This window comes from Mauremys reevesii, linkage group 1 (assembly GCF_016161935.1).
Source record: "Mauremys reevesii isolate NIE-2019 linkage group 1, ASM1616193v1, whole genome shotgun sequence".
Classification (NCBI taxonomy): Eukaryota; Metazoa; Chordata; order Testudines; family Geoemydidae; genus Mauremys; species Mauremys reevesii.
Window position 1 is genome coordinate 10897160 of NC_052623.1, and position 16523 is coordinate 10913682.

The window sequence follows — 16523 nt, forward strand, 5'->3', positions numbered from 1 at the left end:
GTCAACACTGACTTTCATCTGCCATTTTGTTGCCTACTCACCCTGTTTTGTGAGATCCCTTTGTAAATCTTTGTAATCTGCTTGGGACTTAACTATTTTGAGTAATTTTGCCTCGAATGGGAATTTTCCCACCTCACTGTTTATCCCTTTTTCCAGACCACTTATGACTCTGTTGAACAGCACTGGGCCCAGTACAGACCCCTGGGGGACACCACTAGTTACTCCTCTCCATTCTGAAAAATGACCATTTGTTTCCTATTTTAACCAGTTTCTGATCCATGAGAGGACCTTTCTTCTTAATTCATGACCATTGACTTGGCTTAAGAGCCTTTGGTGAGGAACATTATCAGAGGGTTTCTGAAAGTCCAAGTACATTATATCCTCTGGATCCCCCTTTCCTATGTAACCCTTCTGCCAGGCCGAATTGAGAGCAGCAGGGGCCGGGTTCAATACATAGGGGTCCCTTCCCTACAACGCAATGCAAACCAGCTCGAGCCCCCACCCAGTGACCTGGGAAAAACTTACACACACCCCTGGGCGCCTCAAAGAGGCAATACTTCCCCTCTCGCAAGCACAGAGTCTCAGTGTAGCAGAAAATGTTTAATAACATGAGATAAACAACATAGCATTAAATTGGGAAAACACCTCAACTAGGCTGGGTCCTTTTCCCTGGGCTCCTGAGTCCAGCAACCCCCAAATCACCCCAAGACTCCAAAGTCCAATACCTCAAATGTCCCAAGAATCCAGCAACCCAAAAATCACCCACAGTCCCAAAAGTCCCACAACCCAAAAGTCTCTGTTCTGGGTCACTGCAGCCCCAGAGTTCAAGAGTCTATCTGCAGGGGTTCCCCCCTCCCCGCCACCAGCCTGGGTAGAATGGGGCACCTTACGTGGTCCAGGGCCGACTGCCCTGCCTCTCTGTGGGATTCTGCTTCCGCCTTCCCCACGAACTGCTCAGCTCCGCTCTGCTCTGCTCTACCAGCTGCTCTGCTTCACCAGCCATCCCATGATCCGCTCCAGCCGTCCCCGCAAACTGCTCAGCTACTCTCATTCCATGGGCACTCCAACTGTCCCACAAACTGCTCCGCCCCGCCAGCTGCTCTGCTCCGCAACATAGCTTCAGGCTCCCCCACTAGTTAGCACAGCTCTTTAGCGATTTCAGCTCTTAGTGAGTTCAGCTCAGTAACCTGTAACTTAGATGCTTAAGAGAATCAAAAATCAGCTTTGATAATCAACACTGGACAGAGGAGGAGGTGAAATTAGTGCTTCTGGCTCACACAAGGAGCCCACTCCCTTGTCTAGCGAGAGCCACTCAATTGATGGTGAGACTCTCTGTCACAAAGCAGTTTCACAGTTCCTCATCCACACAATCAGGGTGACAACACTCCACTCCTCCTGCCCCAACAACAAAGAAACTGGGGATCCCACAGCTGCCAAAGCAACCATCCCAGGCTGCCATGGGCTATGCCAAGCGGGGTGGGTGTGCCTATGCAAACACGATCAGCCCCTGAAATTCTTTTCCACACTTGCCATAATTCACCACCAGATGTCAGCGTAGAGCTCATCCTGACTCTGCTTACACTTACATGTACCAAGATCATCTCTGGAGTACCAAGTGCTGCAGATATATTCACCTCTTGGACCAGACCCTGTGCTCCACTTAGGACTAAATCAAGAATTTCCTCTCCCCTGGTGGGTTCCAAGACTAGCTGCTCCAGGAAGAAGTCATTAGTGCTGCCTAGAAATTTTCTCTCTGCATCTCATCCTGAGGTGACATGTACCCAATCAATACAGGGATATCCCCTATTAGTATTGGGGGATTATACTGTATTGCCACTCCCCCACCAGCATAGCCTACACGGTCATTCCTCTACATTTTGTGCCCTGGTATTACCCTGTCCCATTCATTATCATCGGTCCATCACGTTTCTGTGAGGCCTGTTATATCAATGTCCTCATTTAATACCAGCCACTTGAGTTCACCCATCTTAGTATTTAGAATCTCTCTCTCTTTTCTTTTTCAATAAATTTTAGCTTAGTTACTAAGAATTGGCTAATAGTGTGTATTTTGGGTAAGATCTAAGTTATAATTGGACTTGGGTATGTGGCTGATCCTTTGGGATTGGAAGAACCTTTACTTTTATATGATGAGATAAGATTTTCAGGAATCATCATCATATTTGACAGGTGTGTCTGGATGGAGGCCTGAGGCTGGGCACTTTAAGGGAACTGCGTTGTTTTGACTTCTGAGTAACTAGTGAGGTACTATAGAAGCTGTTTTGGGCTGGCTTGGTAAATCTAAGTATTGGAATATCCAGCAGTGTTTGGGGTTTGTCTGCCCCATTTGGTCTGCAGTTCACCCTGATTGAGTGACCTCAGCTGGCTCCCACGGGCAGCACCGTCACAATGTTATCAATGAAAGACTGATTCAAAGGTTAGAGACTCACGGAGCTCAATCTCATTAGCTTAGCATAGAGAAGGTTACGGGGTGACTCAGTCACAGTCTCTAAGTACCTACATGGGGTGATGGGGAGGGGCTGCACGGAGCCAGGGTCTTGCCCACCTCTGATGCCTGCAGTCCCTTTGTGATGTCAGGACCTGCCTGGTCCTGGCCCTTTATGATGCGTCACTGGAACAAACAGCCCCTCAGGTGAGATCCAGCCACAGCAGCAGCAGGGAGTGTAGTGTCTCCACGCCCAGTGCGTGTCCAGACCGTCCTCCCCAGCATGTTTGACGCGGGAGTGGGTATCATGAAGAGTTGGTTCTGTGCCTGCTTTGACAGCTCCTGGGTGTTGTACACCTGCGTCCTTCTGGTCCTGGTCATCTGGGTGGCCATGGCGACGCAGCACAGCTTCTCCTGGAGAAGCAGGATGGTAGGAGGACCCCCCCCCCAGCTCCCCTTCAGCCATCCTGCGCTTGCCTGGACACAGCCCCACGGAAGGGAGGGTGGGTGGGTAGGAGCGCCCGAGGCCCCTGTTCTGACCAGGCCCCGTTGGGCTGGTGGGGCACATCTGCAGCGAGAGACAGGGCCACAGACAGAGCTCGTGGCTCCATTTATTGGTTGTTCCTTACTGCCCTGACCACCAGCTAGTGCTAAAAATGCCAGGGCTCTCCCTCGTGGTCCCAGGCTTCCCGGCACCCATGGCACTAAGCCAGCTCTGGCCAGTTATTTCCCTCCACTGGGGAAAGTTGACCAACAAACCCTCCCAGCTCCCTCCCAAAGCCACAAGCTTTCCTGGGTCCCTGGCCTCCCAGCCGGCCAGGGAGAGGGCAGGCAAGAGGTGGGGGGAGAAAGGGGGAATCCAGGACAGATCTTTGGACAGCCATTGGGTGTGGTCAGTTGGGGATCCTGCCTCGGGTCCCAGATCAGTTGGGGAGCTGGGCTCGCAGGTGGGAACCAGGGGAGACGGGGTGAGAAGAGGAAGCCAGAGCACATTGCAAAGCCCAAGGGCCTGGTCGTCATTCGACTCATAACACCGGGGGCAGAAATCACCCCCCGCAAGGGTCAGACCCAGGGCCCACGGACAGCGAAGGAGGAACCTGCTGCCCCTCCCCCAGGGTTATTCTGCGGCTGATGCCGTTTCGGCTCTGGGCAGGGTGCCCAGCCAGCTACAGTGTCTGTGTTTGTCACCCAGCTCCCCAAAACAACCGGGCCTTGAACGGCTCAGCCGGCCCCAGCCCCTGAACTAACGTCCCAGCACACGGCCCTGCCTGAGCTTCCTGGTGCCGGGGTCCCCAGAGCCCCGGGGGCGATGCGGCAGCTCCTACAGCCTTGGTTTCTTGAACAGTCTGTAATCCGCAGCTCAGCTGGTGCCAGAACGGGGCAGCCTGGAATTCAAGGGGCTGAGGGAGTGCCAGGGGCAGCCTGGTGCCCAGGCAATAGAAAGGGGAGCCCAGGGCAGTCCCTCCAGCCTGTGTTCCCTGGCGTATGGCCATGGGCTGCGGGGGGGAGGGGGCAGTGGTGAGCCAGGGACCCCTGGGCATGTGGTTGGAGAGGGAAGCCCAGGTTATCTGGCTGGGAGGCTGCAGAAAGAGGCCACTCCGGCTCTGTGGCTGCCCCTACCCAGAGCTAGGGGGCGATTCCCAGCTGGCATGGGGTTCTCACGCTAGCTCTCACCGACTGGTGGCACGGGCAGCCGGAGCCGTGGCACAGGCTAGCTGCCCCCGTCCGTACCCATGGCAGCCAGACGGGTCTCTCCTAGCCTGTGCTGCTGCAGTGCGCGAAACCACGCTTACATCTCTTTAGCGCGCTAGCTGGAGGGGATGTAGCATGAATCTGTCTGTGCAAGCTGGGAATCACCCTGCAAGCTCCAGGGGCAGATGGGGCCCATGGTTGTGGGTCCGGGGGCAGCAGAACATCCCAGACACTTGGCGTAAGCTGGCTCCAGTGGGGCGCAGCTGCAGAGGCCGTGGGCACAGCCTGGCCTTTCTCCCAGGGCCCTGCTGTGACTCTGGTGTGGCGATGCCCCGATGTCGGGGGGTGGGGGACCCAGGATTGTTCCAATGACACTTGGGTGGGGAGCCCGGGGCATGGCCGAAGGAGCCTGGAGTTCTCCAGCTGCAGGAGGTGGAGGGAAGCGTGGGCACCCCTGGCACCGGGCTGGGCTGGGCGGGAGGCTGGCACTGCACGGCCTCAGTCTGGGTACCATGTAACTCTGCCGCTTCCTTGGCTCCCGCAGGCTCTTCTGGTCCGCAGGCTCCGGTGGAGGGGGATGGAGGACGAGGGAGAAGGTAAGGCCCTGCCTCATGCTCCCTGACGGCTCCCTGGCTCAGAATCCCAGGGCTTCTCCCAAGCCTCCACCCTGGTCCAGGGGTCCCACACGAGGCCCCCCCCGGCTTGGCCTGCCCCTGGGGATGGGAGCAGGAGCCAAGGTGCTGACTGGAGCCGGGATAAGCTGACATGCTGCTAACGAACCATCGTCTGGGGGCTTTGCAGCGATGGAGGCAAACACCCCATTGTCTGTCCCCTCTGGCAGGTTGTCCCCATGTCCTCCAGGGCTTTGCGCAGGCTAATGGTGAGCATCGGGGGGGAGCTACCTGCCCTTCCCAGAACAGGGCAGCTTTGCCAGCAGGAGGCACTGCCCACTGCCCAGCAGATCTTGTCTTTATTTCAGCCCATCTGCTCTGTCTTGGATAGGGGTGTAGCCCTCTGGCACTCCGTTGCTGTGCATCGTACCAGGGCTTGCAAGGCCAAGGCTGCTAGGTGCCGCCAGCCCCTGACATTTGCCAGAGAGATTTCCTGGGATCCCGCACACTGGCGAGACCCATTTCTGCAGGATGGGGCACCGGCTGGGTTATTTGCACCAGGACCGTGTGCCATCCGGGTTTCTGGTACTGGGACAGCGCACCGGACAGATTCACGGCCCTGGCACGATGCCCGGGCAGGGTTCATGGCGCTGGGACTTCACCATGGCCAGGTTCACAGCACTGGCAGTGTTTGAGAGGGGGCCAGGCGTGGTGCTGGCGGAGTGTTTCACTGGGCTTCGGGCTCTCACAAGCTCAGCATGCCTGGTTCTGGAGCAGCAGCGCAGAGTGGCCTGGGGCCAGGGCACTGGAATGAGGGGGCCGGGGGGCCATGCCCTCTGACTTTTGACTGGCTGTAAGGGCGAGCAACAGGAGGCAGGGCGTGCAGAGAAAGAGCAAGCGGGGGGCAGGCTCTTGGAGGGAAGCAGTGGCGGAGGAGCGGGGCTTGGTGTGGGGGTGAGGCCTCGGGGGGGAAATGGGTCACAGGCGGGGGGGGCGCTGGGAGAAGGAGTGGCACGGGGCAGGGCCTCGGGGTTAGGAGCAGTGCGGGAATGGGGATTCGGGGTTGGGGCGGTACAGGTGGGTGGGGTCACGGTTCGGGTGCCCATGGCCCCCGCTACGTTCAGGCCCCATCTCTCCTCAGAAGCCCTCTCTGCTGTTCTGTTTTAGGTGCAAAGAAGCAGCGGGTGAAGCAGCCGCGTGACCGGCTGTGGTGGGACCCCCCACGCCGCGCTCACCGAACGGCCAGGTGCCGCTCCATCCGCCAGCTACTATGTGACAACTCAGACTGTGCCCTGTGCGACGAGGCGGCCCGGCAAGCCGAGCGGCTGGTATACACCGATAGGGCCAGCGCATGGGTCCCTGCTGGGCCAGGGTCACCTCCTGCTCCCGCCTCCCACTCCCAAGGGAGAAACCTGCTCGGTAGAGGCCTGGATGTGCTGCAGTGGTGCCGCTCTAGGACATCTATAGGCGACCAGGTCCTCCCACCGGCGCAGGGCCCCTTCCCACCCAGCAAGTCCCGCTCCCCTCCCGAGCGCCAGGCAGGCAGCCGGAAAACGGAGCGCCACCAGCCGAGGGAGGATGAGGAGAGGCTGTCCCGCCCACAGCAGGCCAAAGGCTCCTCCACAGAGCAGGACGAATGTCTCTTCTGCTCCTCTCTCTGGGCTGAGACTCTCCTTCGCGGGCAAGAGCAGGCCCAGAGCTCCTCTTCTCTACAGCATGAGCTGCCCCTACTCGCTTGGGAGCTGAGAACTGGGTCGAGCCAGCAAGAGCCATTTCTTCCCAGGCATGAGGAGTACCCCGGCCCCGCTCCTGCCCAGCACGAGCCCTTCTCTCCAAGCCAAGCAGAACATGGCTGGGACGGGAGTTTCCTGCACAGAGGCAGAGCAAGGAGCCCCCAGGCCGCTCCCCAGAGGCATGTGCATCGCCCCGATTGGGTGCCGTTTCTGGCCAAGTCCCCAGGTGGGACCAGGATGTCAGGGCGGGAGGCCAAACAGCAGCGAGACCGAGAAAGCACGGCACCCAGGGCCACGGGGGAAGCTCCGATGTCTCTGGCTGGGAGACCCCTGGCGCAGGTCAGCCCTGGAGCCCTGCGTGTGCCCGGCAGGCTCGAATTGGCCGAAGCGGAGACCCCCTTCCTCCAGCGCGACGTCAGGGAGAGTCTCGAGCGGCACGTCCAGGTAAAGAGGCTGCAGCACACCCTGGGGCTGCCCTGCACCCTGCAGAGCGCTTTGAAGATCTTCATGCCCCCAGCACCGAAACCCATCGCACGCAAACCCTCGGGGGCAGGCAGGGTGGTGACGATGCCACAGGCCCTGCCCTTCCTGAGCGTCGGCTCCAGGACAGAGCTGGAGCGGCATCTGCAAAGGATGGTACATCTTAAGAGATGGGGGCTGCCCAGGAGGATCCAGGAGTCCCTGAGGCTGCTGATGCCAGCCACACCTCCACACCCCCGGCTCGGCCCCCTGCCGTCTGGGAGATGGGCTTCAAGGGGGCCAGGCCCAGTGACGAGGGCAGCCCAGACGCCCGGCCTCAGAGCTAGAGCCCCAGCCCAGGCCTCCCAGGGCCCCGCCAGAGCATCCAGATCCGCGCCCGGCTCGCACTGCTGTAGAGACACCCGGGAGCTGCAGGGGCACATTGCCAGGAAGGGCTTGGAAATCAGACTAGGCGCGCTGCCTGCCGTGCTGAGGAGCTCTCCGAAAATGGCTGCCCTGGGGCGCAGAGACCTGCTCCTGCCTAAACTGATCCCCCCAGGCTGCAAGGCCCCCCTGGCCCGCCACCAGCTCTGCCCCCTGCTCAGCTACAAGGCGGGCAGCATGGAGCTCAACACGAGGCACAAGCACATCCAGTACCTCTGGGCTCTCCCCACCCTGTACGCGGAGTCCCTGGCCAAGATGGTGCCCAGCCCGCCTGTGCCACCCGCCCCCCTGCTGCCCCTGGGTGTGGCCATCGAGTTCTGCCCCCTGGAGACCTCCTTCATGGCCCCCGAGGGCCGGGAGCTGCTGGAGAGGCATGTCCTGAGGAAGCGGCTGCAGCACGAATGGGGCCTGCCGGTCCTGGTGCGGCGATCGCTGAGGTGTTTCATGCCACCCCCGCACACGCGCCCCAGGCCCAAGGGGAGTGACCGGCCAGCAGCCATGGAGCTCCGTGTCAGCAGCGGGGCCCCTCCCATCCCTCTGGCCACCAAGAGGGAGCTGGAAGCCCACATCCGGTGCAGGGTGGCCGAGAGGAGGTGGGGACTCCCCAGGAGGGTGCAGGAGTCCCTGCGGGGCTTCATGCCCCCCACGACCGCAGCTCCGGGGACACATCCAGACACGCAAGGCAGAAGGGCCAGCCGGCCGCTCAGGGGGCTGTCAGCAAGAAGGGCTCCAAGAGAATCACCCTCCAGGGCGGCACCCATGGGCCCCACAGCAGTGGCTGTCTCCTTAGCTGGGCCCCTGGGAACTGCATGGCGCCAGCAGCTCAGCCGGGACACGTGTCACCAGCTGCTGGAGAGACATGTGACCAGGAAAAACATAGAGAACCGTCTGGGCCTGATCCCCCGCAGGGCCCAACACTCACAGGAAGCTGCCCGCCGGGTGGGAAAGCTCCCCTTGCCCCGGCTGATTCGGCCGGGCCAGAGATCCCTGGAGCTGCGGCCCCGGGAGCTGCTCTTCCTGGAGCAGGCGGCCTCGGATCACCTGGAGCTCAACCTTCTCCACAAGCACCTGAGCTTCAGGGGGGGGCTGCCCACGCTCTACCGACAGTCCCTGGCCAAGCTGTTCCACACAGGCCCCTCGCCCGCCCCGCCGCCCTCCAGCTCCCGCGCAGCTGGGACTGAGTTCACGGAGCAGTAGCTGCCCTTCCTCCCACCGGGAGCCCGGGAGGATCTGGAGCTGCACGTGAGGAAGAAGAGGCTGCAGCACGAGTGGGGGCTGCCTCTGATCGTCCAGAAATCCATGCGGGGCCTGATGGCGGCTGCCCCCCGCCCCGGCCAGCCCAAGGCCCCTCCGTCGGCCGACAGGGACGTGGCCATTCTCCAGCCTGAGCTGTCCTTCCTCAGAGAGGGCAGCAGACAAGAGCTGGAGCTCAGCCTCCGCAAGAGACTCATGCACCGGCGCTGGGGGCTGCCCAGAAGGATCCAGGAGTCGGTGCGGCTGCTCCAGCCTGCCTCAGCCCCTGCAGAGTTCAGGCCTCGCAGCCGTACAGAAAAGGACGCAGAGGGGCCTTTCCTGATGCCCTGGCACAAGAGCACCGTGCACATGGAGCGGGGCATGGGGAAAGCCAGGAGAGTGGTCGCTGCTCCCCACCCGCGGCTCAGCCTGGGACGTGACGCTCAGGAGCGGCTGCAGATCCACGTGGCAAAGAAATGTGTGGAGATCCGGCTTGGGGCCATCCCCGCTGCAGTGAGACGCTCTTGGCAAAGGCTGCATCTCGTGTCCCGACTGCCCCTCCCCAAGCTGATCCCTGCTGGGGACAGGGCCCCGAAAGCCAGGAGCCCCCTGCTGCCCTTCGTGCACCCGGAGGACGTCTGCCACCTCGAGCTGAATGTGCAGCACAAACATCTCACGGCCCTGTGGGGCCTGGGCACTCTCTACACCCAGTCCCTCAGCAGGATGGTCCCCAGGGCGCCCCCTGGGCCGGTTCCACCCCGTGAGGCGGAAGTCGAGTTCTGGGCGCGGGAGGCTCTGTTCCTGGGCCCGGAGGCCAGAGAGGCCCTGGAGCTGCACGTCAGGAAGAAGAGGCTGCAGCACGAGTGGGGCTTCCCCGCACTCATCAAACAGTCGCTCAGAGCCTTTGTGCCGGAGCCCCCGCTGCCGGGGCCGACCGCAGCCCGCCAGCGCGCCGAGCTGCACGTCCTTGTCCTGGGGCAGGAGCCTTCCCTCATGGACGGGGACACGAGAGGCCGCCTGGAGCGTCACCTCCGGAAGATGACGCTGCAGCGGAGGTGGGGCCTTCCCCGGAGGACCAGGAATCCTTGCGGCTGTTTGCTGCTTTTGCCCCACCGGCTGGCCCGCAGCTTCCTGGGGCCGGTGGAGAAAGGGGCGTCAGGCAAAGCCGGCTGAGGCCCAGCCAGCCAGACGTCCCCGCAGGGAGCCGCTTGGCAGGAGACAGCAGAACCCATGGCCTTGCTGCTGAGGGGAGGCATGAGCTCCAGCGGCACCTCGCGAGGAAGTGCCTAGAGATCAGGCTGGGGGTGAGGCCGGCCCTGGTGAAGAGATCCCAGAGAGTGGCCAGAGAGGGGGAGAGGATCCGCCTCCCCAGGCTGATCTGCGCAGGCCAGAAGCCCCCCAAGCCCAGGGCCGGCTCCCTGCTCTGCCTGCCGCCCACGGCTGTGAATACACTGGACATGAACGTGAGAGACAAGCAGCTGGTGCATTTCTGGGGGCTGCCCACGCTGCAGGCGGCGTCCCTGCGGAGGATGATGCCAAAGGCTCCGGCTGTGCCGCTGAGGAGTGCAGCAGGGAGGGCCCGGATGCAGATGGGCCTGGCTGGACGCATGTGGGCTGAGGAGCCGGAGAGGAACGGCTACAACGAGCCACCTCTGGTCACGGGGCCGCCTCTGGTCACAGCCAAGGCCAGGCACCGTCTAGAGAGCCACATCCTGAGAAAGAAGCTCCAGCACGAGTGGGGCTTACCTCGGGTGGTGCTGAGATCCCTGGGCGCGTTCACACCCCCACCGCCTGGGAGGGGCCCCCCGAGGCGGGCCCAGGGCCCAGCCAGCGAAAGCGTCACCACGGGCAGCCTGCTCTTCCTGCACACGGAAACCAGGGAGCGCCTGGAGTCACACGTCAGGAAACTGGCCCTGGAGCGGAGATGGGGCCTGCCCAAGAGGATCCTGGAGTCCTTAAGGATGGTCCTGCCGCCTGCCCCACCAGGAGCAGAGCCCAGAGGCCAAACCCAGCCCCTGCTCCATGTCTCCCCTACACCACCCCAAGGTCCTACAGCCCTCTCTACGGGGCAATCGGAAGAGCTCCAGCCATGCCCCGGGGAGCCCCTCACCCACCGGTCCCAGCACTGGCTTGAAATGGAGGTAAAGGAGGGCAAAGCCAGCTGCCCTGAGGCAGTGTCCCAACACACCCTGGGGAGCAGCAGCAGGAGAAGCCAGGAGACCTCCCAGACGAGCAATGGGGAAGGGCCCCCCAGCTCCCCACGCCACTTCCCGGAGGACAAGGCAGAGCTGAAATCCACCCTGGACTTTCCCAGGAAGAAGGTGCTGAGAATTTCCCACAGGGCCCAGGAGTCCCAGGGACGGGCCTTGCTCCCGGCGGCCCATGAGTCTTACCCACAGCAGAGAGAGCAGAGCTCTGAGGAAAGTCCCAGGCAGTGGAGGACCCACGATGGCGAAGGAGCTCCGCGGATGGCGGGGACTGGCAGGCGCTCCCGGAGCTCGTCTGTGGAGACAGACGTTTGGAATGAGAAGAGGATCTTGTGGGAGCTGGAATCCAGCTTCAGGAGAATAGCCCGGAGCCGCAGCCGCCATGGCCCAGGGGGGAAGCAGTCTCTGTCTCTGGAAATCGTGGGCCACCTGGAAATGGACCATTGCACATGCTTGGACTGCCTGTGCTGCAAGCTCGAGGGGTGGGACGGCGCCCGCTCTCCGGGGGCCAGCTCTCCTGGGTGGCAGACACAGCGTATCCATGCAAGGGGGTCAGCAACTCTCCTAGGAGATGCGGCAGCTCCAAGCCCTCTGCATGCTGAGCCCGGATGGCAGGGGCAGGGCACTCCCAGTGTGGCAAAATATGAACCGCCTGCCTCCTCTCCGTCGTCTCCGGAGGGCAGCGAGTCCAGGGCCTCTGACTGGTCTGAGGGAGAAAGCTCTCGCGCAGCTTCTCGCCCAGCGCCCGAGGGGCCCACGCTGGGACGGGTGCATCTTGCTTCTCTGCGGGCCGCAGCACACTGGCTGGACATCCACCTGGCGCAGAAGGCCCTGGGCTCCTTCATCCTGCCGCCCTGCGTCATACGCTCCCAGGCCATCTATGCCGACATGGCAGCTGAGCGGCTGAGAGCCGCTGCCCAGGAACACAGGCGGGAAATGAACATCCGGCTGAAGCGCAGGAGGGGCTGGAGAAGCCAGCTGGGAGGGCCCCGTCAGGAAGCCCTGGGAGAAAGAGCCCGCCCCGCGGTCACAGGAGATCCGGGATTCCCGAGAGCTGGCTCCTTGGGCCAGAGACTGATCAGAGAGTCCCAGAGCCAGGCAAACCAGTACCTGTGTGAGACATGCCATGGCCTCTTCACCGCCGGTGAGGAGGGACTCAGCCCCCAGCCCTGTCCTGCCGAGGGGGCTGGGAAGTCAGACGTGGCGAGGACTCAGCTAGAGACTCACGTGCGCCCGACGGACAGGGAGACGTCAGGTGATGCCTGCAGAAGGGAGCAAGGTGCATCCTACCAGCGGTCTCGGGATCTGAGCTGTGCAGCTGGCGCCCCCCCGTACGAAGGTCCCGCTGGCGCTGAGGAGATGGTCGGGGACTGGGACAGCGAGGCCGTGGCAGCCTGGGACGCGGAAGGAGAAGGCAGCCTGAGGTGGAAGGAGAGGAGGGACACCGAGGGGCGACGCGGCATGAGAGAGATGCCGGCGGAGGGGACAGGCCCCAGGGCTGGAACCAACATGAGGCAGACAGAGGCCCTGGTGCTGACTGAGGCATCTCCCGGGGCTGAACAGCCGCTCCGTGCACCTCCAGGGAGAGGTGCTGAGTCACCGTCCGTCCCCTGCACGGGGAAGGGCTCCACCTTCAGGGGAATCATGCTGGGCTTCCTCAAACACGTCACCTCCAGGGCATCGGTGGAGAAGAGAGGGCAGGTCGACAGGTCAGTGGCTGCACCACACGGAGCCCCGCCACCCCCTCAGAAACTCGCCCCATCCCCAAAGAGCATGACCTTCAACGTCAACGTCCACGTGCAGGCAGAGGTCAGGAGATGCCAGCTGTGTTCCAGCGTGGAGGAAATGGACGGTGCTGGGAGAAAGGAGCCAGCCACAGACGCTCGGACCAGGGGGCTGCCAGGGAATGGGGCTCCCCAGGGATCTGGGGCAGCCTCCCCCAATGCCAGGCGAGGGGACAGCGTGACCAGGGGAGAAGAACCTTCTCCAGAGGAAACAGGGCCCTCAGCAGAGTATGGTGGATACCAAGAACGGGTGACCCTGAAAGTGACCAAATGCAGGGAGGGGAAGGTGCATGACCCCAGTGGGACGCCGGCTGTGCCAGCGGGACCTTCTGCCCCATGGCCACCACCCCCAGCCTGCCCCGCCGCCAGGGACACCAGAACAACCGGCAGTCACAAGGGAGAAGGAGGCAAAGGAGTCTCACAGTCTGGCTCAGCAGCCCTGGGCTCCAATCAGCCGTCTCCCATAGAGTCCTCCAGAACAAAGCTCAGAGAGCAGAGGGGTCGGGGACACAGCCCTTCTCGCCCACGGGGCCACTCCAGGAGCCGGGTGGAAGGCCCGCGGTGCAGCGGCAGGGCCAGAGGACCGGACAGCGAGGGGATCCAGGCCCGCAGCAGAGAGTGGAGATCCGGCAGCAGAGGGAGGCCCACCGGCAGAAGAACAAGGTCCAGAAGCAGAGAAGGGGAATCCCTGGTGGGAGAGGAAGTCCAGTATCGGCAGGGCACACACAGGAGGCCAGGCAAGGCCAAGTCACACGGGGTGGCCACACCAGCCAATGGCGTGGGAGGAAATTCCACCGAGGACAAATCCGGGACAGTTGGAGTGTCTAACCTGGAGCGCCGTGGGCACCGGGCCGGGCTGGAAACTGAGCTTCCGCAGCCAGGGTCACGTCCTGGCAAGAGCACAGGCCAGGTGTGCTGGTTCCACCAGCATCGTGCTCACGCCCACCTTCGCCACGTACACGACAGAACGCCAGCGCTGCGCGGAGAGAACCTGTGTGCCCTGCGGGAGAGGATGCAGGCCCGGCGGAGGAAGCTGTCCCCATCACTCAACAGCGCCGCCTCCGAAGAGGAGAGCCGCCTCCGGGCCTTGGACGAAAGTTAGGGTTGGGGCTTGCAGGTGGCTAATAAAGCTCAATTTTGTGTGCAATCCGCAGGAGTGATCTGGGGCCCGACACAGCAGCACGGGGGAGGGCAGGGTCTAGTGGCTGGCACTACTGTTGCCAGGTGTCCAGTTTTTGACAGGAAGGCCTGGTCAAAAAGGGACCATGGTGGCTCCAGTCAGCACTGCTGACTAGGCCATTAAAAGTCTACTTGGCAGCACAACGGGGCTAAGGCACGTTTCCTGCCTGCTGTGTCTTCACCTGGCACCCAGAAGTAACGGTATGTCCCCCTTCCAGTTTCTACGCATAGGGGCAGCCAGGAGGCTCCACACGCTGCCTCCACCCCAAGCGCCAGCTTCACAGCTCCCATTGGCCGTAGTTCCCAGCCAATGGGAGCTGCGGGGGTGGCGTCTGCAAACAGGGCAGCGTACAGAGCCCCCTGGCCATGCCTCTCGGTAGGAGTCGGAGGGAGAACATGCCACAGCTTTTGGGAGCTGTCTGAAGTAAGTGCTGCCTAGATCCTTCACCCCGACCCCCTCCTGTGCCCCAACCCCTGTCCCAGCCCTGACCCCCTCCCACCCTCCAAACCCCTCATCCCCATCCTCACCCCAAAGCCTGCACTCCCAGCTGAAGTCCTCACCCCCTCCCACACCCCAACCTCCAGAGCCAGCCCAGTGAAATGAGCGAGTGAGCGAGGGTGGGGAGAGTGAGCGACAGAGGGAGGGGGGATGGAGTGAGAGGGGGCGGGGCCTCGGAGAAGGGGCAGGGCAGGGGGCAGGGCAAGGGTGTTCGGATTTGTGAAAGTAGAACTTTGGCAACCCCACCTGTGCAGCGCCTGGCACAGCAGGGCCTGATCCCAGCTGGGGCAGCGCCTGTCTCTCACGCTGTGTCTGGGCAGCGCCCAGCACAAGGGAGCTCTGATCCCAGCTGGGGCAGGGCCTGTCTCTCTCGCTGTGTCTGGGCAGCGCCCGGCACAAGGGAGCTCTAGCGGAAGCTGAGCTATAATTAGCATCCTTGGAACTGCATTCAGGCCCGCCAGCCCCATCCCGGAGCAGGGTGCCCTGTGTTGGACAGACGTGGCATACAAGCCATCTCCTCCCCCATGGGGCTCTCAGGCTCAGGCCCCAATCCTGTGCTGAGCTGTGGGCACAGCTGTGTCCCTACATGCTGCGCCTCGCAGGAGTGGGGCTAACCTGGGACAAGCCGGGACAGGTGGGGGCAGGGCAGCTGCCCGGCCGGCCGTGGGTGTGCAGAGGAGCTGGGTGTGATGGGGAGATGGCCTCATGTGACGGAGCGATTCTGGCGGGACCCAACTGAGAGTGCCAAATCAGGACCAATTGCTTAAACTGGGCAGTTACAGCCCTAGGCTGGGGTTTTTCCACCTCTAAGGCAAACCAAACCAACCAGACAAAAAGGACTTTGGTCTCACCCCACTGGCTAACCACAAGTCACACAAGCAATTTCCTTAGACACTCCAGTCTCCCAGCATCACCACCAGTGCACTCGTCCTGGGGATGAATGGTTATGAAAACCAACACCCCAATAAAAGAAAAAGGTTCTCTCGATCCCAAAGGACCAAGCCCCAGACCCAGGTCAATATACACATCAGATCTTACCCACAAATCACGCTGTTGCCAATCCTTTAGAATCTAAAATCTAAAGGTTTATTTACAAAGGGAAAAAGGTACAGATGAGAGGTAGAATTGGTTAAATGGAATCAATTACATACAGTAATGGCAAAGTTCTTAGTTCAGGCTTGCAGCAGTGATGGAGTAAACTGCAGGTTCAAATTAAGTCTCTGGAATACATTCCCCGCTGGGATGGGTCATTCAGTCCCTTGTGTAGAGCTTCAGTTTGTAGCAAAGTCCCTCCAGAGGTCAGAAGCAGGATTGAAGACAAAATGGAGATGAGGCATTAGCCTTATATAGACTTTTCCAGGTGTAAGAATCTCTTTGTCCTCACTGTGGAAAATTACAGCAAAATGGAGTCTGCAGTCACATGGACAAGTCTCTGCATACTTTGCTGAGTCACAAGGCGTGTCTGCCTTCTCTCCATGGTTCAATTGTGTAGCCGATGGTCCTTAATGGGCCATCAAGCCAGCTATGCAGGGCTAACACCAGCTTGTCTGGGATATTTCCCAGAAGCCGAGCATAATACAAAATACAGACAGTACAGAGCCAATACTTATAACTTCAACTACAAAATGATACACAGACATACAGACAGCATAATCATAACCAGCAACCCCTAACCTGGTCTTAGACACCTAAGATGACCCCCTTTACCTAAGGTTTGGTGCCACTACAGGACCTTGGTTGCAACCCATGTTCTATATGGTCCCCATTTATATCAATAATGTCACACCTCAGCTGTATTGTTAACAGAGGGGAACAAGGCTCATAGGGTCGGAGCCCCCTTAGGCAGGAAGCAAGCGTGGGGGACCCAGTGGTGGGGCACAGGCCTGACACTTAAGAGGCCTGGGTTCAATTCCTGCTTCAGACAGGTCCATCCTGGGCGATCCTGAGCAAGTCCCTGTGGCTGGACCCACAAAGTCTCTGGGGTAGAGCGATGCAGCATGGCGCTGTCAGTCACTTCGATCCCTGGGCTCCACGAAGCGGAGCTCAGCGCCTGGGCTCCCTGCACAGGGACTAGGAGAGGTGGGCGCGTGGGAAGGGGACCCACAAAGCCAGCACACCAGGCGGGGAGCCACATACGCCAGCCAGGTGCTAACCCCCACCACTTCCCATGGAGGCCCCTCGCTCGGCTAGCGAGCCACGAACAGGCCCCCGGCCTGGAGCGGGGCAGCTTCGGGGGGCT

At 61.2% G+C, this 16523-nt stretch overlaps 1 protein-coding gene across 1 annotated transcript; it reads left to right on the plus strand.

The window, feature by feature from the left end:
- Window positions 1–2650: 2650 nt before the first annotated feature.
- LOC120397159 (protein FAM205A-like) lies at window positions 2651–8598 on the plus strand. The gene is made up of 3 exons (XM_039522722.1): window positions 2651–2873; window positions 4680–4731; window positions 5914–8598. The coding sequence occupies exons 1-3, from the start codon at window positions 2727–2729 to the stop codon at window positions 8577–8579; spliced, it is 2865 nt and encodes a 954-aa protein (XP_039378656.1). The 5' UTR covers window positions 2651–2726; the 3' UTR covers window positions 8580–8598.
- Window positions 8599–16523: the final 7925 nt, after the last annotated feature.